This window comes from Neomonachus schauinslandi, chromosome 7, assembly GCF_002201575.2.
Source record: "Neomonachus schauinslandi chromosome 7, ASM220157v2, whole genome shotgun sequence".
Lineage (NCBI taxonomy): Eukaryota > Metazoa > Chordata > Mammalia > Carnivora > Phocidae > Neomonachus > Neomonachus schauinslandi.
The window spans coordinates 106331472-106354163 of record NC_058409.1 but is presented as its reverse complement, the minus strand read 5'-3'; the positions used below and the strand labels follow the sequence as shown (position 1 = coordinate 106354163).

Sequence of the window (22692 nt, the reverse complement as noted above, 5' to 3'; positions counted from 1 at the left end):
GGTTTTGCCCCTCTGTGTAACTGCAGAGGACAGCCTGGGCAGGAAAGCAAACTAAAGTGACACAAAGTTCTGCTGATGTCAAAAGTAATCTAAAGAATTCACACCTGTACCTCTGAAACAAATAATACATTATATGTTAAAAAAAAAAAAAAAGAAGATAGTAGGAAGGGAAAAATGAAGGGGGGAATCGGAGGGGGAGATGAACCAGGAGAGACGATGGACTCTGAAAAACAAACTGAGGGTTCTAGAGGGGAGGGGGGTGGGGGGATGGGTTAGCCTGGTGGTGGGTATTGAGGAGGGCACGTTCTGCATGGAGCGCTGGGTGTTGTGCACAGACAATGAATCATGGAACACCACCTCAAAAACTAATGATGTAATGTATGGTGACTAATATAATAAAATTAAAAAAATTAAATTAAAAAAAAAAAAGAGTTCACAGCCCTCCATTCCATAGGATCTTTGGAAGTTTTTCTATAAATCCTGGCGACCCAACTTTGGACATGCCGAATCCTCTAAGACATCACTTCAACCCACCCACCTCTCTATATTTCCACCCAGGAAATAGACCCCAGAGCCCAGGCCATCTCCACACCTGCCTAGACGTGTTCAGGACCCTCCTGACCTGTCACCACTGAGTTCCAACAGAGGCTGTGTGACCCACAAAGCCTGAAACATTCACTGTCTGCTTCTTTACAGATGAAGTTTGCTGACCGCTGGTCTGGATATATATTGTCTTTCTTCCCCTCTTCTCTACCTCCCTGCCACTAAAATGTCAGCTCTCTAAAAGCAAGGACCATAGTTGTGTTATTTATTATCTCCTCAGGGCCTGCAATATATTGACACATAGTAAGCACATGCAAATAAGTGGTTGTTTATTAAATGAGTGGGCAGTTGATTGGATGTTGCTGAGCAACCAAAGTGCCTACTATTCTGGCCCATATTTCCATAGATCTGCCAGCAAATATGAAAAAAAAAAAATGCTGGCAACTTTGAAATAACACTTAAAGCAGAATTCAAAGTCCTACATAAACGTATTAAGTTCAAATCCTTCAAGTGCGTTAGTTAAGATAACCCTAGGTGCTGTGACAGATAAACTCTGAATTCTTAGCTATTTAATGCAATAGATGTTTAATTCTTATTCACCTGGTGGCCAGTTTTGGGGCTGAGGGCCCCGGTTGAGATTCAGGCTTACAGAGACTCCACTGTCTGCTTGCATCTTTCTGGCTGTCAACATCTAGCTAACAGATGAGGAAGAACCTGCCCCGGAGATTTGGGGGAGTCAGGCTAGGAGACATGTGCATGACTTCTGCTGTATTCCACTGGCCAGAACCCAATCACCTGGCCCACCTAGATGCCAGGCAGGGTGGGAATTGCAACTGCTGGCTAGGGAGCCACTTCCCACCAACACCTCTATGCTAGGGAAAGAGAGCAAGAATCCTTCCTGGTCATTTAGTTGTCTTAGCCACAAAAGGCAACTGACTTTTTAAAAATATATTATAACGGGTCTCATTTTTGGAGGTGCTGGACTGTGGCTGTAGAGGCAGCCAAGAGATACAAATGTGTAAATCTGACTTGCTAGCTGTGCAAGGTAGATCAATGGAATTTACTCTTCTATAATCATCTCTTCTTAGACTTCATTCACTCAAAAAAAAAAAATCTGATCTAACATCTAGACTCATTTCCTACATTCAAAGAGTCTTTAGAGGTAGATGGAAACAGGAGATCAAAAATTATAACTGGCCCCAGGAGAAGACCTCTCAGTATTAGAATTGTTTAAATCCCCTCCTGAATAATGGGCCCCATTCTTTACCCAACCACTAGCTCTGATTTTCTTTCAGATAGAATCAAAGATCCTGCATATCCTCAGCAGAGAATCAAAGTGCTATATAATAATACAACCCATTTCTCTAAGAAAGGGAAATTTGCTCTCATCTCTGACGTGCAGTGTCTCTTCAAAAATCTGTGCCAACTTTCTTTTCATCGAACTGTGGAATCAGATTTCTCAGCCTGTTAGCTTACGTGAGGTGCAAGCCGGGCTTTGGCATCACCCCGCTCTTCTGACTGGCAGTATTGTTTTATTTCCCTACATAAAATAAACTTGTTTACAACATTTAACTATTCCTCTGGCTTTTGATATCAAAGAAACTATATAAGCCAAGCTATACAATCATTTTTATAGATCCCAACTTAATATTAGTGCCATGATACTAGCTTTGAAGGACCACTATCTTTAAAAATTAACGTCTCTTTCTAAGCCATATAAATCTGGTCTACACAGATTTATCTCGCTCCCCCCCCTTATCAAAATAACGTGGGATTTTAGAGCAATGTTCTGTGGTTTGGGGAGCACTTACCCTAGAACATTCTACAGGTAAAGAGGGTTACTTTGCCAAATGAATTTAAGAAATGCTCTATAATATATACTTCTTTTGGTGATTGACAATTTCAAAAGTAAATTGATCTGGAAATGTCTTATACCACAGAAACTTGTTAGCTTTCAACTAGGCATTATCCAACTGAAATCATTTTTTAGTTTACTGACAACTTAATATGAGCCACACACTATGCTCATTGTTGTACATGCATTAACTCATTTAAGCCTCAGCAGCCCCGAGAGACAGATACTCTGTATCAGATACTCAGACACTTTTGATGTATCTGTTCTACAGAGCAGGAATTAGGGCCCAATGAGGTCAGGTAACTGGCCCTAAGGTTAGAAATTAGGAAAGTCTTGGGCGCCTGGGTGGCTCAGTTGGTTAAGCGACTGCCTTCGGCTCAGGTCATGATCCTGGAGTCCCAGAATCAAGTCCCGCATCGGGCTCCCTGCTCGGCAGGGGGTCTGCTTCTCCCTCTGCCCTCTTCCCTCTCGTGCTCTCTGTCTCTCATTCTCTCTCTCTCAAATAAATAAATAAAATCTTAAAAAAAAAAAAAGAAATTAGGAAAGTCTCTTAGTTAGTTAAGATAACCCTAGGTGCTGTGACAGATAAACTCTGAATTCTTAGCTATTTAATGCAATAGATGTTTAATTCTTATTCACCTGGTGGCCAGTTTTGGGGCTGAGGGCCCCGGTTGAGATTCAGGCTTACAGAGACTCCACTGGCTGCTTGCATCTTTCTGGCTGTCTTTCTATGCCAGAGATTAATGTCTTGACTATCAAGCCCCCACTTTAAAAAATAATACTTAATAATACACTGTAGATTTTAGAGAAATTAGTTGCCTGTCAAAAGAAGCAACTTGCTCTATAATGACGGTTTGAGTAGGAGCCTCTAAACCTGTGGCTAGTTGTGAAGAAAGAAGAAAGGAAGGGAAGGGGTGGGAAGGGGAGGGAATGGGAAGGGAGGGGAGGGAGGAGAGGGGAAGGGAAGAGAGGGAAGGGAGGGGAGGGGAGGGAAGGGAAAGGAAGGGAACGGAAGGGAATGGAAGGGAAGGGAATGGAAGGGAAGGTGGAGAGGAAGGAAAAGGGAATGAAAACCCCTTAGCATCATCTGTGGGGGGAAAAAAATTACATTTGCCAGCCCCTCTCCCAAGTTTGTATTGATTATATTAAATAATCTAACCTTTGGGGTTGATGCCCTGGCTTCTATGCCCTGCCACTAATCTGCTATATAATCCGTGTAAGTTAAATCATTTGATTTCCCCAAGCTTCCCTTATCCCATCTGTAAAACAGAGAAAATAATCCCAAGCCTGTCTGTGCTATTTGCATGTCACGAAGAGCAAAAGAGTTAAATGTTGTGAAAGTACTTTCAGAATTTTTTAAAAACTTGCATAGTGATATACTACAATAGTGGTTTTAAACATTTTCAGCCAGGGGGCTCCTTGTTAAAGGGAATCCCAATATGTGAAAGAGCTAAAAAGCAGAGCTGACAGTTTTGAAGGAGGGATGAGGAACCAGGAGCTCTCCCCACAACTTTCTGACCCCTCACCCACCTCCCATGAAAGTGGGGAAAGGTCTCCACAGATGCCCCAGGGTTCCAGGGAGCACTGGCCTAGCAAAGTGAGGGAGGCAAGACTGCATCCTGGTTTTGCACAAGGCCCATGGTCCCTCTCTATAAAAGGAAGGGGTTGGCATAAGAGACTCTTAATCTCAGGAAACAAACTGAGGGTTGCTGGAGTGGAGGGGGGTGGGAGGGACAGTGTGGCTGGGTGATGGACATTGGGGAGGGTATGTGCTATGGTGAGCGCTGTGAATTGTATTAAGACTGATGAATCACAGACCTGCACCCCTGAAACAAATAATACACTATAATTAAAAAAAAAAAGGGGGGGGTTGGAAGAAATGATTCTTCATGCCTCTTCCAGCTCTGACATTCTGGAAATCTGAGTTTCTGGTGCTTGTGTCATACAAGAGAATGTCTCCTTCAGTGCTGACCAAAAGTGCCTCACACAGGCAACATCGTGCATGTGCCTGCACTGAAGGTAGATCTTGACCCAGTGTCCTGAGAGACAGGCCTCTGAGCTGTCTCAGCACCGACAGGGTCTACTGTCTCCATGTTGGAGGTACACATTCTCTTGACAAACATTTCCTGAGCTTCTCTGTGAAAGAATATGCTGTGCTAAGAAAGGCATTCTAGAAGGAATAGACCTCTGGCTTTGTCCACCAGGAGCCCACAGCACCGTGGAGAGATGAGGATGGACATACAAACAGCCAGACCACAGGGGATCCCCAGTGGAGGCCTACTTGAGGCACTAAGGGTGGGCAGGCAGCTTCCTGGAGCACCATAGGGAATGGCTCTGCAGTCAGTCTTCTCGGCTCAGATCCTGGCTCTGTGACTCTCCACATCTCCGTTTCTTCACATTTAAAATGGGAATGATAATTAAGTATCCACTTCATAGGTTTTTGTGAGAATGGAAGAAGTTAAAACATAAAAAACACTTAGGAGAGTGCCTAAAACCCAGGAAGCACTCACTGTTAACTAAGATGATTCCCAATCCAGAGCCAAGTCCCCTGGTAGCAAGAACAGCATAGCCACTTTCCAGCTGCATCACCTTGGGCAAGTTACAAACTCCCTTAAGCCAAATGAAATGGCACAAAAACTTTAAAACACTCAGCATCTGACATAGAAAGAACATAATCAGTTGGCAATTATCATCATTGTTGTTAATGGCAGTGAGATCACAGAGAGAATTGCTTCTTTCCAACCGAGGGAACAGGGAAAGACATCAAGGTGACAGTGCAATTTGAGTTGACCACTGGCCCGTGCCTCAACTCTGGGAGCCTGAGCTGAGTTCTGGCACGTGGGAGGCCTGCTCATCCCTCTGCATATGCACTTCCAGTTCTCTTTCCCTTACCCTACATCTACAGGCAGCAGAATGACCAAAGAAAAAACACAACAGTCTAACGATAAATAGAGACAGAGACAGAAGTGTGTATGTGTGTATATGTGTATTAGCCATACCATTCTGCTCTTCCCAAACCTTCCATGACTCCCTGTTGCCTTCAGGATAAAGTCTGTACTTTTTAGCCTGGCATTCAAATCCATCTGCTACCCAGACCCACATGCCCACTGCCCTGTTGGGCTAACCCTATCTTCTACCCAGGAGCCACTGAACTTACAGATCTAGGCAGAGTCCTGCCTTCACATCTTGACACATGTTCAAGTTCTCTCCAACCTGAAAGGCTTGGGCCCAACCTGTCCATCCTTCATGATCTCGTGTGTTGCATGTGTCATCTCTTTCCAAATAGGCTGGGGGACTTCTCAGGAGCAAGGACTACCTCTTAGACTTTTGTATCTCTCTCAACCCGCCATACAATACTCCCAGTGTTTTAGCTCAGAGCCTTGCACACAAGAGGGACCCAATAAATATTGGCTGAAAGACCTTGGAAAATGAGCCAGTATAAATAACCTACTGATTAAAAAATAATAATAATAATGTTTTCAGCCAGTATTTTTAGGCACTAATATATCCTCAGTATTATAAGAGTTTATAATTAGAAATAAGAGATATAAATGGTAAAAATAACCATCACCTAGGAAGTTAAATCTAGGTGGAAAAATATAGTTAATCTAAAAAGAAAGCAAAAGGAATATAATTTTTAAAATGTATGTTTCCAACTACCATTCAGAATGAGCTCAGGAAAAGAAGGGTTAATAGGCAGGGAGGAAAAAGGGGTTTGACCTGTAAACAACTGCAGGGAATTCAATTTCCACAGCCCTGGCTTGCATTATACAAAATAGTTCAGCTGCTTTAACAGTTAAGCCCGCCCTGCTCAAAGGGGGCAATTTCCAGGCTCAGCCCTTCATGGTGAGGATGTTCATAAGGGTGGGGCTGGGAGGACCTGGAGAGCATTTTACCTCTCCTTGTTTTTATCTACCAATACTTTAGAGCCTGGTGTGTCCAGTATTGTATGGTGTGATCCTGAGGCCCTTGCTTTTTGGTCTGGTGTTGGCTGGGTGGTCCACAGTAGGCCAGTCCTGAGGAACCTGGCTCATCTGATGTCACCACCTTCCTCTCCTTAACAGATTGGTTACTGGAATGAAGATGATAAGTTTGTCCCTGCAGCCACCGATGCTCAAGCTGGGGGGGACAATTCAAGTGTCCAGAATAGGACATACATCGTCACTACAATCCTAGTGAGTACTCAGTCCTTCATCGAGGTTATCTGGGATGCAAGCTAAACCAGCACAGAGGTTTTCCCCAGGAGCAAAACGTGGTCACTCTTCTTGCCAAAACTGTCCCATAGGTAGAAAGAGGGAGTGGAAAAAGGAAGAAGTCAGAGATGCTGTTTTCAGTCTGGCTTTGCCATGATTTCACTTTGTATCCTTGGGTAAGTCACTTACTCCCTCCTTTGAGCCACAGTTTCCCCATATATAAAACATAATGGTGAGACTGAATTATGGTGGTTCTCAGACTTTACATTCCCTCAGTAGAAGCCATTTTCAAAGAGAGTTTCCTAAAGCCCATAACTCTAGGTGTTTTATATCCACTTTAAGTGGAGCTGCTGCCCATTCTCAGTGACTGACCACGAGAAAGCTGGAGACTGTTCAGGGTCTACTTTCCCAGCATAGTGCCCCTAGAGGTACCTCCAAAAAGTACAAGAGCACCTAGAACATAATTTAAAAAGCTGAGCCCTACATCTCAGTGATGAAATATTCTTATTTTAAGAGTTTGCTTCCTTAACCCAAGAAGTCTTATAATCGAGGGAGCAGAAATGCAGGACATAGGTTTAGGAACTTAGAGCGACTTCTCCAAAGTTAACCAATGTTGGTGAAATCCTCCTCTGCCAGGCCAAAGTCCTCCTTACCTCTGAGTGGACCCACAACCCACATTCTCTCTCCCCCCATTTCTCCACCAGGAAGATCCTTATGTGATGCTCAAGAAGAATGCCAACCAGTTTGAGGGCAATGACCGCTACGAGGGCTACTGTGTAGAGCTGGCAGCAGAGATTGCCAAGCATGTGGGCTACTCCTACCGTCTTGAGATTGTCAGCGATGGAAAATATGGAGCCCGTGACCCTGACACCAAGGCTTGGAACGGCATGGTGGGAGAGCTGGTCTATGGAGTAAGTTCTCCACAGGGCGGGGAATTAGAGGGCAGAGACAGGATTTGACAGAAAGTCATTTGGTGGTTGGCTGGCCCTGCCCACAGATACTGTTGGACCCCTTAACTTAGTATTGTTGCTGCCGAAAAGATGAGGGGTTCAAAATCCATTATCTTAAGACATTCTCTGCTCAAGGTTCCTGGTCCCAGCTTGCTCAGCCAAACTCAGCTCACTCTTGTGACTTCAGTTGATGATCATCTAACACAAGTGACCCCTGAGCTTCAGATCCAGTTTTCCCAAGGCAGACTATTAAGTTGCCACTTCCCTGCTCAAAGTCATTTATGGCCCCGCCATGTAAATTTCTTCACTGGGGTCAGATGCATCCTGGATCCAACCCAACTTTCTAGTCACTCACCCCAATACTCCCTCTCTTGTACCTTCCACTTTTGCCAAACTACCCGAAGTCATTCTGTTCTGTAGAGTGCTTACTTCTATTCAGCACCCCCAAAGACCTGTCCCTCCTCCAAAATCTGTATCAAATATTGCTTTTTCCAAGGTGTCATTTCCTTCCCCCCATAATAGGTATAAACTCTCCTTTGTAAGTGCTCTTGCCTTCCCCTGTAGGATTTAGTTTCTTCTTCTATTATGGCTAACCCCACCTTGTATAATAGTTATCTGTGTAATAGGAGTAGATCTCTCTGTCTTTATATCACTCACTACACTTGAAATAACACCATGCACAATTGCTATAAAATCTTCAATAAGTTGAAGCAGTTTTGAGAAGCCACTGAATGCCTGAATTGCTTTAAGTATGTAAGGAATCACCAAGAAGTAAAAGATCTGATCCCTGTCCCCAAGGATCTTAACATTTTATAGGATAGAAAATACAATGAGAGAGAATAGTAAAAGATAGCATAGTTCAAGGATCAGGCAAGAGGCTAACACGAGTTTGTCTAGCCCTCAAGAGGGATATGGAACCTGAAAAGTGGCCATGTTCAAATAGAGAGAAGGGCAGCCCAGGAGTTTCTCGTGATGGAAATAAGAAAGAGGGAGAAAACACTGGTTGCTTGTGCAGAGAGCTCAGACTGAGTAGTAAGGGCTACGTTTGAGTAAGAAATGACATGGGGAAGAGTGGATTGATTCAGTGGGCACTGGGATATGATGAAGATACTTGAGCAGAGAAACAACAAAAGGCAACATAAGTCAGCCACCACTTGCAGGAAATTGTGCAGAAATTGAAGGCTGCAAGCTGGGTCTCTGAATAGAAGCATATGCTGAGTCCCAGGTTGATGTTGAGTTTCCAGTCAGGATGAAGCAACCATTTAGGTTAAATCTCATCATCCCATGTCAGGACAATAGGAGTCATGATGGCCTTGAGAGCCACACAAAGGGAATTCAAAGGAGAGGTGGGATAAGGAAAATCTTCCACAGGAAAAGTGGCTTTTGAGATGACCTGGTAAGATGGTTAATGAGTTGAGGAGGGGGATGTGCTTCTACCCTTTCTCCTCCCTCTACTCTCTCACCTTGAGAAGCTCCACTGATGACAGAGACCTAGATGGTTAACGCTGCAGCTGGAGGCTGGTTTCCATGGGAACCTCCACCAGCATTCATCTTCACCCTCATCCCATGGAACGCAGTTCCCTTAGCAAAAGGCCTGTGATCCAGGCATAACAATGGTACGATCCTCCTGGTGTCAAGCTCCCCAGTAGTCAACAGTCAGTGATGGGTCACTGACTCATCCATAAGAAACCAGAGTTACCTTTGATGCCCCAGGGCCCGTCCTTCCCCATCCATCCTCTCCCCTCCATTGGCCCTATCTTTCTGCGCAGTATAAACTATATTCTGAAGACTCCGTGATGGGCCCAATTCAGTACTCATCCTTGATTTTTGGTCTGGCTTTCTTTTTCTGTCTCCCTGAGGAAGAATAGAGGAGATTAAGGAAGCATCTATCAGCCACAAACAACTAGAAGGTTGGACAAAACTCATTCGGAGGCCTCTAAATTTATTATTTCTGTGCCTTTTAAATAGCTAAGCCAATCGAGGTTTCTCATCTTCCTTTTGCTCCCTCTTGTTCTTCTCAAAAATTGTAGTAGTAGTCTTACTATGGGTAGTATGTGCCAGGTGCCATGCGAAATGCTTTACCCACATTATTTCACATACTCCTAACAACCCCATAAGATATATATAATTACTTTCCCACATTTTATAGATAAGGACACAGAGCCCCAGTGGGGGGTGGGTCATTTGGCCAAGGACAGCTAGTAAAAGCAGAGTTGTGACATGTAGCCTTGCTTTCAGCTGCACGCTGGGTCCTACTGCCTCGATAGAAATCATACCATCCGAGCACTAGACTGTAAGGCCACTATTAACTGGGAATGAGAATAGCAATAGCGTCTGCATTCTCAGATGCAGATTCACACACTGCAATGGAGTTTCTGTTTCTTGCATGGGTATGGCTTTGGGCTCGATTCACGGGTGACTTCTCTGCCTGTCCTCTGTCTCGGTGAAGCAGAAATAGAGTGAGTTTTGCAGACAGACACCTAGATTTGAGTTCCAACTCTGCCTACTGGCTACACGACTCCTACAGGTCACTCAACTCCTGAAAAACAGGGAAAGTGAATGCCTTATCCTAGGGCTGGGGTGGGGAGTTTACCTATACAGTGCCTGGCTCAGAGTCGATCTCTGTCCCTTATGATCCCTTATGGTTTTCGTCGCATGTTGCTTTTACCTACAGCATCAAAACTGTTTACGGTCCCCAGGATTGTTTCCAGACATCACATATTTTGTCTGGGGCGCTCCTAGGTCAGTGGTTCTCAAAGTGTGATGTCTGGACCAGGAGCATTAGCATCACTGGGGAACTTACTAGAAATGCAAACTCTCAGGTATCACTCTCAGATCCAGAAACTCGGCCACCTGTGTTTTTAAAATCCTCCAGGTGATTGTGATATATGCTCAACTTGGAGAGCCACTGTCCTAAGAACTCAGTTTAAGTAAATAATTTTGAGTTTCTGTGAAACGCTTACACTTCACAGTATTCTCACATATTTGAATTCTTTTGATCCTCACAAAACAATCCTATCAAATAGGTAAAGCAAAAGTTATCATGCCTCTTTTTTTTTAATGAGGAATTTGATATCCCAAAAGACAACGGTCTCACTTCAGGCCACGTGGTCAGCAAGTCACAGAGCAGAGCAGCGGGTATGCTTTCCCAGTGAGCTCGGCCTTTCACCAATCCTGCAGAGCTCCAGGAACAACCTCAGGTGTTTGAAACAACTCTCCAGACCTCTCAGTCAATGTCAAACAAGCTAAAACACTGCAGTTTTGCACAAACCACCTTCGCTCTCTGGACCTGAGTTTTTTCTCTATAAAGTAAGGTCATGGAATGTAGCATCTCCCACTGTGTGTATCCTACACACGTGGGTCTCTTTTGATGCTCAGGATCCATGGCCAGATAATTTTAGAAGTACTGCATCTACTTACGTCTCTTGAAAATTCTCAGCACACAGTGATCTTTTAAAGGTTCTGAGAAGTCTTGCCCCAAAGTAACCTGTTTAAATTCATGTTTTCCAATGTTTATTTTCATGTTGTGCTTATTAACATCCTTCCAGAAATCATGTTCCATGAAACAAATCCTGGAATCGCTGAATGAACTAAGCACTAAGATGATGTGCTGCTAGGATTTTTCCAGTCTGCAATTCCTTTTGTTAACTCACGTCAGGAGGCATCAAACAAATCCATTCAATTCTTGTTACCACTTTCAAAGCTGGTCTTCATTCATTTCCCTTTTGGATAACTTGTGGTAGTACCTCTAAGTTATTTCCATGACTTTTCTCCTCCCTTCCTTTTCTATCTTTCTTTCAATGTTAGGTTACGGAAGAAAGAGTAGGTATCTTCTCCCTTGCACTAGCTTGTAAGTGTTTGGGGGGGTGTGTGTATATATATATATATATATATCTCAAGATTTATGCAATGGTTGTTAGGGAAAAGAACAGAATTACTGTCAAATTCACACCTGATTCTACATTGCTTTATGGAAAGTTTCTTTTTCTAGGTGAGAATTTAAGTCATTCTGAAGCCAGGCTTTTGATTCCACCTAAAGCACCCTCTCACAAACCCCAGCCAATGAAAGTAACCGGAGGAAATCTTGTCTATGCAACACCAGCCAGCAGCTAAGCGGGGCCCTCATCTGCACAGCATCTGTCACCAGCTTCACATCTGCACTGCAGTGCAGCATCATGAGAGAAAGCCATCCTCCTGGAACAGACTTGCACAGACATGTCTCTCATTTCCAGAATGAGTGTTGTGGCTCCTGTCCATGGAACCTTCTTGGGTTTCCAGGATCTCTTGATCTCAGGCCAACAGAACAGTGGACTTTTATTGTGTAATAATAGAGAGAGGGAGGGAAGACCAAAGAGCAAGGCTGGTGATTCCACATGCTGGATGTCCAAGGATGAGCATTTCTTCCAACCTTTTCATGTTTATCTACATGCTGGATTTGAATTTTTAAAAAGTGAATTAACTATGTTTCTTAGGAGTCTTCTTGAAAAATACTTGTGACACACCTTTTCCTCCTCTCTGCAAGGCTTTCACTCACATGGTTCCCTCCTTCTGGAATGGGTACTATCGCCAGAGCAACAAGATCCTACCCCTCCTTCAATGCCAATTGTATGTGTCACCTTTTTATGATGCAGCCCCTAATCTCCTCAGCCAAAATTAATGTCTCTCTGGTCTTTCTTCTGTATCATTCTGTATCTCTTGGGTAGCACATATCCAGCCTACCTTGTAGACTGAGAAGTTGTGTGTGGGCGGCTGGGGTGGGGGAGGGGGGATATGTATACCAACCTCTCCTACTAATTTGTAATACCCTGAGTGTAGGGACTATAGCTCACCTACAGCTTCCAGCCTAGGGCTTGCACATAATAAGTGTCCAATAAGTGTTTATTAAGTTAAATTTGCCTTTATCACCTTATTAGCCAGGGATACCTTGGCTGCAGGTAAAAGAAACCCAATCCAAACTGGCTTAGGCAAACAGAAAGGTTGGTTTATGTTCCTGGGGACAAACAGAATATATTAACCCATTTTCCTAGGAGTCCAGGGTAAGCCCTGAATTTAGCATGGCCCAAATTATATTATGGACCAGTTTCTGTATCTCTCATTCTGACTCTCAGGGCTAATGCTCATTAAACCGACTTGGGTCCTATGCCATTTTTTTTAAAGGTTTTATTTACTTATCTATTTATTTATTTGAGAGCAAGTGAGAGAGCGAGCATTCATGAGCAGGGGGAGGGGTAGAGGGAGAGGGAGAAGCAGACTCCCTGGGGCTCCATCCCAGGACCCTGAGATCATGACCTGAGCCAAACAAAGGCAGCTGCTTAACCCACTAAGCCACCCAGGCACCCCGGTCCTATGCCATTTTTGAATGAATCATTCTGACCAGGGAAATGAAGTACTGATAGCCAAACCCAGGTCATGTGCTTCACCACATAACCAGGTGATCAGCCCCATTTGAACTAGAAGGACTAGGAGTGGGGCCGGAGTGATTTTCCAGCGGTGGAAGGAGGTATGGCAGCCGGGCAGGCAGAAGCAACAGATATCACAACATCCCCCTCCAGTAATGTGAAGAAGATGCCTTCACAGTTAGAGCTGTCAAACAATGGGATAATCCCTCCTGTAAGATAGTGAGCTGATCATTCATTTGTCAGAAATACCTTATAGAGAGTAGGAGGGATTAGACTTCGAAGGTTCTTTTCAACTCTCACATCCTTTAAGATGCAAAAGAATATTCAGTGGAGAGAGAAATAAGAGAATACAGAGCTGCTGAGCTCAACTGCATTTTTTCTTCTTCTTCTTCTTCTTTTTTTTTTTTTTGCAGAGAGCCGATGTGGCCGTAGCTCCTTTAACTATCACCTTGGTCCGGGAAGAGGTGATAGATTTCTCCAAGCCATTTATGAGTTTGGGGATCTCCATCATGATAAAAAAGCCACAGAAGTCCAAACCTGGGGTCTTCTCCTTCCTCGATCCTTTGGCTTATGAGATTTGGATGTGCATTGTCTTTGCCTACATTGGAGTGAGTGTCGTCCTTTTCCTGGTCAGCCGCTTCAGCCCCTATGAATGGCACAGTGAAGAGTTTGAGGAAGGGCGGGACCAGACAACCAGTGACCAGTCCAATGAGTTTGGGATATTCAACAGTCTGTGGTTCTCCCTGGGAGCATTCATGCAACAAGGATGTGACATTTCTCCCAGGTCAGTCAGCTCTTCTCAACCCCTTTGCTCAATGCTATATTTTTCTTGGGAAAAAAAAAGCAAACACTGGAAAGTTAAGGGATAGGAATTATTTCCAGACTTTACTGTATTTAGCTTTTCAATTATGCTTTACAGTCAACTGTCCAGTGTATGCTGTCAATTATCTGGATGCCTCCTGTGTCTGAGCCAGCTCTGTCCGCTATCTGGTTGATGTGCTCTGTCAGGATGAACAGGCATAATCACAAGTCTGATGTTCTGTAGCTGAAAGGTTCAGAGAAGGGGCGAGGGACAGTATGGTACAACTAACATTTAGTGAACACCTATCAGATGGGAAGCAAGGTTTTGAGTCCCATACATGCATTATCTTACTGAATCCTCACAGAAGCATAAGGTGGGACCCTCATTGCATCTTCTTTCATAAATGAGGAACCACATGAATTTGAGTCTTGCCAAGGTTATCGGGCTAGTAGCTAGGTGAGTTGAGATTCGGACCACCATCCTATACTACTTCTAAGTGATGGAAGGAGCACTGAACTATGAGTGGGTCCCAGCACTGGCTGTAGTGTGCTCTGTATGGCCCTGAGCAGGCCACCTGGCCCTACTAGACCTCGGTTTCCTCAATTTTAAGAGAAAAGGTTCTCTTTTTCTTAGTTCTGAGACAGACCTCAGAAATAATCTAGTTCCAGTGGTGATATAAATTTGTTTCTTGTGTTTTAAAACTGGGGTTTCTCAGAGGTGCCTCAGATACTGCATTGAGAGAACTTGGGTGCCCAAATCAGTGAGGTTGCAACCCCTCCCCCCCCACAGAACCAGAGTAGTTCCATTTTTGTCTGTTTTATATGATAGTGAATACTATTTCTTTTGAAAAAAAAAAAAAGTGATTCTGAAGCTAAGAAAGAAAAAGAAGAAGGCAGGATGGAAAGTAGGGGACATGAAAAAAACTTGAAATCTACCAATCTGGACCAATTCCCACATTTATTGACCTCCTGTCTTTGTGTGTAGTGCTCTTTCAACTACATTCTGGAATGTTCATGCCACAGATCCCCTCCAATTTACCTGATACACAAGCACTGACTATATTTCCTTTTCTTTTTATGATTGTTCACTGTCTATGAACTCCTTTTCCACTAGGCAGTCCCTTGCAGACTACCAAGTTCCTAAAGCACACAGGGTGTCATGACTTACAACGTGGCTGTCGTGAATAGATTTGCACACACTGTCACCCTCTGGGGGCAAATTGCATAAATATTAAGCCCTCGTAAAGATGTGCTGGAGGCATCTTTACCACCTGTCTGATTTGCATTTGAGAGTCAATGAGAACCAATATTCCTAAGTAGTAATGGAATAAAATTCTCCCTGAGGAGCTTCCCTCAGGACTCATTTTGGCTGCTGTATAATTTAGGTAGTCTCATTGTTCACCATTATAATCTTGTTTTTCTTTAAATAAGAAGACAGTTGGGGGGTGGGGTGCGTGGGAGAGGAGGTGTGAGACTGGATGCTTGGCCAATACTGGCAAACACATGGTGAAGAGTAGATAGAACCAAGCAGGGGAAGGACTTGCTTAAAAATAAATCAGGCCAGTAGATAAACAGTGGGAAGGGATGACTCTCAGCTCATCAGTATAATGTAGGGCCATCACAATATGCACGTGTCTAAAAAGACCCAGGGGTTGTTGTTCTCCATTATTTCTTTCCTCCATGGGCATCTCACTTCCTAATGGTTCACCCGCGTGTGGTCTGACCTCAGGGTATGTTTTCATACTCCCCACCTTCCTCCCAAAGTCTCAAGTCAGTGGCCCACAAGAGCCGAATCCCCTGCCAGGCCTGTTTTTATTTGATCTGCACAGAATTTGGTCATGGCTGTGCACAGCTGCATGGCAGCTGCCCTCCTCAGCTGATCCGTCATCCCCCTCGGCACCGACGCCCCCCAGCTAACCACCTTCATTCCTGTGTTACTCGCTGGCCCCTGGGAGGGTATTTGAGTTTGTGACCTCTGACTGCGGAAGGATGTTCAAACTTTGCCTCCACGCCTTCTGAGGGTTCCACTAGAGTATCTTAGGAACCAACACTGAGGTGAAGAGGAGACTGAACAGGATCCAACCCAGCCTCCTTCCTCCCAATCTTTGATAGAATACCTACACTCTCCGCCTGTTTTTTCACTGGTAGAATGGAATAGTTCCCACCTCAAGTATTGTTGTGAGGTTTAAAATAGAATGATACATATAGAACCCAGAATATAATATCCAGGAAGCACGATAAAACAGATGCCATTTTTTGTTATTTTATTGATTTTATATATTGGGCTTCCACTCAACTTCATGCCAAGGTTCATGGGCCTCTGACATGCAGAGCACTGTGTCAGATAATCTGGGTTATGGTGGGAAGAGCTTTAAAGGGCTTGCATACATCAAATATCCTTCCAAATGAGCTTCAGTTAGTTGTTCTTGCTGTTTACTTAAAGAATATAGCATAAATCCTCACTAATTTAGATTTTCAGAAACTAGATTCCATCTGAATTACATGTATTTACACTCACACACGAGTAGCTTTATCTCTTCATCTCTTCAAAGTTCATGTTAAGGTCTATTAATCAAAGCCAACAAAATGTAGCTAAATGTGCTTCCCTGCAATTAACACAATAATCTGACCACAAGAATATGAACAGATGAAGAGTTGTCTTTCTTACATTATAAGAAGCATGGAAGCAGACAGCGGCTCATGGTTCAATGAAACCAGGATCTGCTGTTTTGGGATTGTCTTGGCATTTGCTCATATTCACAGGATGGCTACACCCAGATATCGTGTGCATGTTTCAAGCAGCAAGAAGGGGAAGAAGGGTTGCCATTTCTAGCTCTTTGGCTCAAAAAAAAAAAAAAAAGCTTAACAGAATACTCTGCGCCACAGCAGCTGATGGCTGCTTCTCTCTCTTTAGTCAGAAACAGTGGCCCATGATCACTTATAGTGGCAAGGAAGGCCAGTAAGGCAAGAACTTAGCTAGCCTCTAGAGGGGAAGGGGTGGGGATGGCTGTGGAGGAATCAGCCAGCAGCACTGGCCACAGTGGCTCAAGCCAATGTTTTCTGCACTTAACACCGTAGATAAATAATCTGTGATTAACATATTCAATGACATAGACCAGTAAATGCTCCTGAAATGCTTTAAAGACTCTTCCCAACTCCCCTTAAAATACTTATATGAGAAATTGGGTTTGTGTAAGCTATTTAACATTCCAAAGTTAAAATTCAGTTTAGCTATGATCACAGATTTCAATTTTTTGCATTAGGCTGATGGTGAGATTAAAATGCCATCCGTGAATTGACTTCATAGACCTGCTTCTTGCATCTGATGACCTATTTTTAATAGATATTTAGATTCCTTTTCCCATAGAGAGGAACATTTTGAGAAGAGATAAACTAAAAGAGGAACAAAACTATCACAGGCAAAATGTATTTTTAGTTCCTTCAACTTTCTTTTCTGCACCCTTTCCCCCTATTTGTAGCTAGTTTCATTCACTTATTCAACAGATATTGCTAATTGTCCACGATACGCAGGGCATGGTGCAGGGTGCTGAGAATATGAAGATATATCAATGAGGAGCATAGGGGCTAGGAGTATTTGCTTCAAGGAGCTGCTGAGTATAGTGCTGTAAGACAGACATTAAACAGGCAATTGTGATGCACTACAAATAAAATGACCCTGCTGTAGCAATAGATAATAAGGGAAGTTGAATTACAGGGGATTGACTTAAGGAGTTCTGAGACAGTTTCTCTGAGGAGCTGATAGGTAAGAAAGAGGTGGGCTTGCACAGAGCTGAGAGACAGAATAGCCGTGTGCAAAGCCTCTCAGATGCAAAAGAGCTTGGCTGCTTTCAAGGATGGAAGGGGTGAGCAGTGTATTTGGCTTGCAGTGAATGAGAACGGGTTTGAGACAACATCAGAGAAACAGGCAGAGTCCAGATTATGTGAGGCCCCATACCATAGTATAGATTTAGAGTTTTACTTTAAATATAATGGGAAGACATTGGAGAGTTTTAAGCAAGGGAAGGATTGATTTACATGCTAAAATACCAATCTGGGGAGCTATGAGGAAAATGAATTGGGCAGCGAATAGTCAAGAATGGAAGCAGAGAAACCAAGCAAGAGGATCTCATGGCCATCTAGGGGAAATTATAGTGATGGAAATTATAATGGTCATGAAAATGGATTTGTGGGCTACTTTGAAATTAGAACTGACAGCATGTGCTGATGGACTGGATATATGAGAGTAATGGGAGGGAAGAGTCCATGATGGATCCAAGAGGTAGGGAGCATTTGGAAAACATGGAACCGAAGTTCCAGAGACCTTTAGCTTTGGGTTGGGATCATTAAGATGATCTGGTTTATCCATCTCATGTTACGCATGAGGAAACCCAGGCCCAAGAGGGCAAAGCGATTTCCTCTGAGGTGATCGAGACAATCCCTGTGGCCTGTTGATGCGCAGTCCAATGCTGCCTACCATGCAGTGTCAACCCGAGGCTCCCACTGTCTGCAAGTGAGCTAAGAGTGAGCCTCTTCACCTCTTAATTCCCACAGCCCCCACTTCCTCATTGGCTCATCCATGGGGTCAGTACTTTTCTGGGTTCAGATGACCTTAGTAAGTAGAACAAGAGGAGTTCAGGAGGTCCTAGGGGAATAGAGGAAAATGGGAAATTATGACTGCAGCTTTCAAAACTCTTTTATTCCTGATCTTAAAATGTATCAGAATATATGATAATTATCTCCACCTAGTGAAGATAATTAGTCTCAGTGAGAAGTCTTGAGTGGAGGAGTGATGACACTTTAGAAATCTCCAAGAACCCTATACCACACACCTCCCCCACCCCACCAGCTAATCTACTTGTCAGGCCAAGCAACTGATTCACCATGGGAACAGGATAACCAATGAGCAGATCCCAAACTGATAACCAACGACAGTCTGACCTTTGCATTCACACAAAAGTTCCATAGCAACCAGTATGCAATGACACTGAGAGGTGATGAGAAATCCACCCCATCCACCTCCTGTTCTCTCACCTCCTCTCCCAGAGACAGCCATGCAAACCTCCTCCTTTTGCTCATCTTGTGTCATTTAAGTGCTGCAGGAGGAAAGAAGGGATGCTGAGAGTAGAAATTCGGGGAAGTTGATAGAAGCTACCTGAAATCATAAAATATTTCACCTTTAGAAAACATAAACCTCGGGCGCCTGGGTGGCTCAGTTGGTTAAGCGACTGCCTTCGGCTCAGGTCATGATCCTGGAGTCCCGGGATCGAGTCCCGCATCGGGCTCCCTGCTCAGCGGGGGGTCTGCTTCTCCCTCTGACTCTCCCCCTCTCATGCTCTCTCTCTATCACTATCTCGCTCAATAAATAAAATCTTTAAAAAAAAAAAAAAAAAAGAAAACATAAACCTCATTTAGGACACAGATTCATTGCTTCAAGGAACAATATCACAAGGATGTGTAGACAATCATGATGCAAGAAGTGTAGGACAGATGCTTTGTTGCTTAAGACTAGGTATAGGGGTTTCTACGGGGACCACCTGCATCAAAATCATCTGTCCCTCACCATTGGGGCTTTTGCAAATGTGTCAGGTGTGATCTGTGTAGGGACTATCCAGGATTGGCCCCATCCCTGGGACTTCAGCTCATTGCCTTCCTTTTCAATTTTAATCCTCCGCTACCTGATGGCAAGACCCAGAGCCAGGCTCCAATGCCCAGCAGTTTCACAGATCATTGAGAAGCACAAGAGTAGACGTTTCAGAAGCTCCAGAAGCCACATGGAAGTATTAAAATGAATGCAGTGACAGGAGGATAAAAGCTTCACTGGATATGCAAATGAAAAGCATCATTTTCTGCATCTCAGCCAGCAATTCTGGCCACCAGGAAGAGGGAAGTCAAATGATGCTCTCCCTCTCTAGAGTGCTCTGAAAGTCCAAGGTTTGAGCAGCTTAACTGAAGGAGAGCTTGTTTTTTTTCTTTCAAAAATCACCGTAGGCAAATGTTTAGAAAGTGTTTCACTGAAAAGGGGTGTTTAGAGCCATTTATTCACTCATCAAATGTTTATTTAGTGCCTATTATGCAACAGATACGGTCCAAAGTACTATAGGACATATCACTGAACAAAGCAGACAAAAAATTCCCTGCCCTCCTAAGAGCTTACCTTCTAGTGAGAGGAGGCAAGCAATAAGCAAAACACCTGTAAAATGTAATCAACACCCCCATCCCAATTTGATAGGTGAAGGTTCTGGCATACAAGGAGGGGAGGGACTTAGCCAGGAGTCACAGAGGTAATTCGTGTAAGCTCAGTAACACAAGAATGGGCGTCAGCTGGGGGCTGCGGTGAATGGAGACATGCATATGTCAAGCCAAAGAAGGCAGCCCCCACTCAGTTCTGGACAGTCATTGACCTGGGAACTCTATGCAGAGGAAACAGCAACATGCCAAGATTCAGCTTGTGGGCCACCAGTTGGAGACCCCTGGAAGAACAGCAAGGAGTATAATGTACCACTGTACCTTTAATTAATGTAGACCATACTTGGAATATTATATTTATGTACTTTTTAAAGGAATTTTCCCCCTCCTGCCTTCATTTTTGGTCCCAAGTATGTGTTCCAAAATGTGATCACTATGTTTTTATCATCTTTCACATGACTTAGAAAATCTAGGCCATGGATGGGTGCTGCACTAGAAGAAAGATGATCCCTATGTCTCTATAACTAAAAAAGCCTGCCCATGACTATATCTTCCTAGGTTCTACATTTTCCTGGAGAGAACCTCTCCTTTCCTGGAGAGAACCATTTCTCCTGGAGAGAAAAGAAAGTTTCTTTTTAAAATTTCTCTGGAAATACAGCATCTTGGATCAGAAGACCCAATTGCTCATCTGGAAAGAAGTACAGAATTCTACATAGGGAAAACATGAAAGCATTATTAATCAAGTTGATGGGGATTGTATGCTCATACTCCAGTGATGGTTTTGAGTATGAGTTAGGCACACTATCCATCTGTGCAAATGAATACTTTTGCCCTAGGGATGTTCAAGGAAAATAATAGGCAAATTAAGCCCAAGGTATCAAGCAGAAGATCAATGGTATCAGGCACACTAACACAGAAATGACAAACCTAGGTGATGATACTCATGGTGTGTCTCTGATGGCTTAAGAAGGCCTTAAAATAAGGAAGCCCAGTACCTGCTGGAAGCAGAATGGAGTCCTACCCAAGGGAGGCAATGGGAGGAGCTGCTGTCACAGGGGGCAGACCCACGTGACTGGAGGATGTGGTAAAGGAGCTTAGAAATAAGTTTAGGCTCAGTCTACTATTAGCCCACTGGGTGAGTCACTTCCTCTGTCTTGCTTCTCCATCTTCAAAATGGCAGCAAGATGGTACCTACCAAGTCTCCAGACCCCCATCTAAGGCGTGTCTCCCTCTGATTCTCAGGTTCAGCCAAGGCTGTAGCCAAACCAAGTTGTGCTTCATTTTGTTTATCCATGCCCTTGTCATCCCCTCTGGTTGGAGTGACTGCTTCCATCTTTGCTGCTCAACTCTTCCCCCTTTGCAAATACAGGCTTCCCAACCCCAATTACTCTTCTGAATCTGTGCTTCACAATAATGGTTATGCCTGAAGCCTGGGATGGGGTTGCTTCAATTGAATCCTAGCAGCTGTGCAAGTGTGGGAAGATAGCTTCTCTGCACCTCAATTTCTTCTTCTGGAAAATGAGGATGATAAGAAGACAACCTACCGAAAGGGTATTAAATGACATAGTGCCTGGAAAGCTCTTCCTCTGCACAGGGCTGACCCACAGACAGTAAGAGCTGTTGACATTGCTGTTGCTGTCACCACTGTCAATGCGTGTCTCTGAGGGCATCCTTCACCTGCAGCCCTGTACTAGAGTACCCTGGCTGTTCCTCACCAAGACACAGACTGGCAGACTGATCTCTGCAGCTCATCCAAAACCTGGCTCCAGGTGTTGTACATTCAAATACATGCTTGTTGAATTAACATGTACTTTCTAAGCATGTCCTATTTTTCATTCAATGGAGAGAAAGCAATCTAATGGAGAAATTTTCTAGCTGTCAGTAACTACCTGTGTCACATGGGGAAACTCAATCCTGGTCTATGAAGGGATTTGGAGGAAAATCAGGTAGGACTGGAGAAAAGGAAGTTAAAGAGACGCAGAAAACAAAGCTCCCCATCATCCTAATGTTGCCAGTTACCCCATTATTCAGGGATGCTCTAATTTTCTCTTGGCTCACAAAAACAGTAGTAATAATTGCTTTCACTTATTGCAACTGCTATGTGTCAGGCACTCTGGTGTTAGATCACATTACTCATCATCATGACAACCTCTGCACAGGTATATCAGCACCACTCTACAGATGAGAAAACTGAGGCTCAGAGTGATTAACTCCCTTGTCCATGGTTACCCAGCAGAGCTGCGATTATAATTTGTGTGTGTCTGATTCCATGATTTATCCTTGACACACTGCAGCCTTCCAAAACCAGAAATCTTCTGAGTGTCCTTTAGGCTCTCCATGGATTGTTAGAATTCATGAAAAAAAAGGTCCCGTTTTCGTCTGTAGGGCTCCCTCACTCTGATTTTTTAATGGACCTTTTTGCCTTGGGTTTTTATTCCGTTTTTATTCTTTACAGTCTCTTTGTCTTTAAAAGCCATCTCCTGAGGAAGGAAAGGTAAGCACCCAGGAATGCACTCTGCCCCCACCAAGAGGAAGTTCATTGTGGCCAGCTGGAGAAAGAAAGATGTGAAACAGAAGAAAAGATACAACTAGTGCCACTTAGGAGAGGCCAACCTCTTGGCTTCAGCTAGGAAGTGACTATGGCATAGGGTAGGTTTCATAGTCATAGCGAAAAGCTGGAGGGGGCATGGGATTCTTTAACTATAGCTCCTTAGGTAGGAATGGGAGTGGGAGAAGAAGAGACAAAAAAGATCACAAATGGCCTT

General features: G+C 43.8%; 1 protein-coding gene across 6 annotated transcripts in view; it reads left to right on the top strand.

The window, feature by feature from the left end:
• The window catches only part of GRIA1 (glutamate ionotropic receptor AMPA type subunit 1), a 298697-nt gene that overhangs the window by 199798 nt on the left and 76207 nt on the right, over nucleotides 1–22692 (top strand). For all 6 annotated transcript variants that reach the window (XM_044916890.1, XM_021697251.1, XM_021697257.1 and 3 more), the window contains 3 exons: nucleotides 6463–6573; nucleotides 7296–7502; nucleotides 13354–13724. In XM_044916890.1, coding sequence (XP_044772825.1) covers nucleotides 6463–6573; nucleotides 7296–7502; nucleotides 13354–13724 — 689 coding nt within the window. The remainder of the gene's footprint in view (nucleotides 1–6462; nucleotides 6574–7295; nucleotides 7503–13353; nucleotides 13725–22692) is intronic.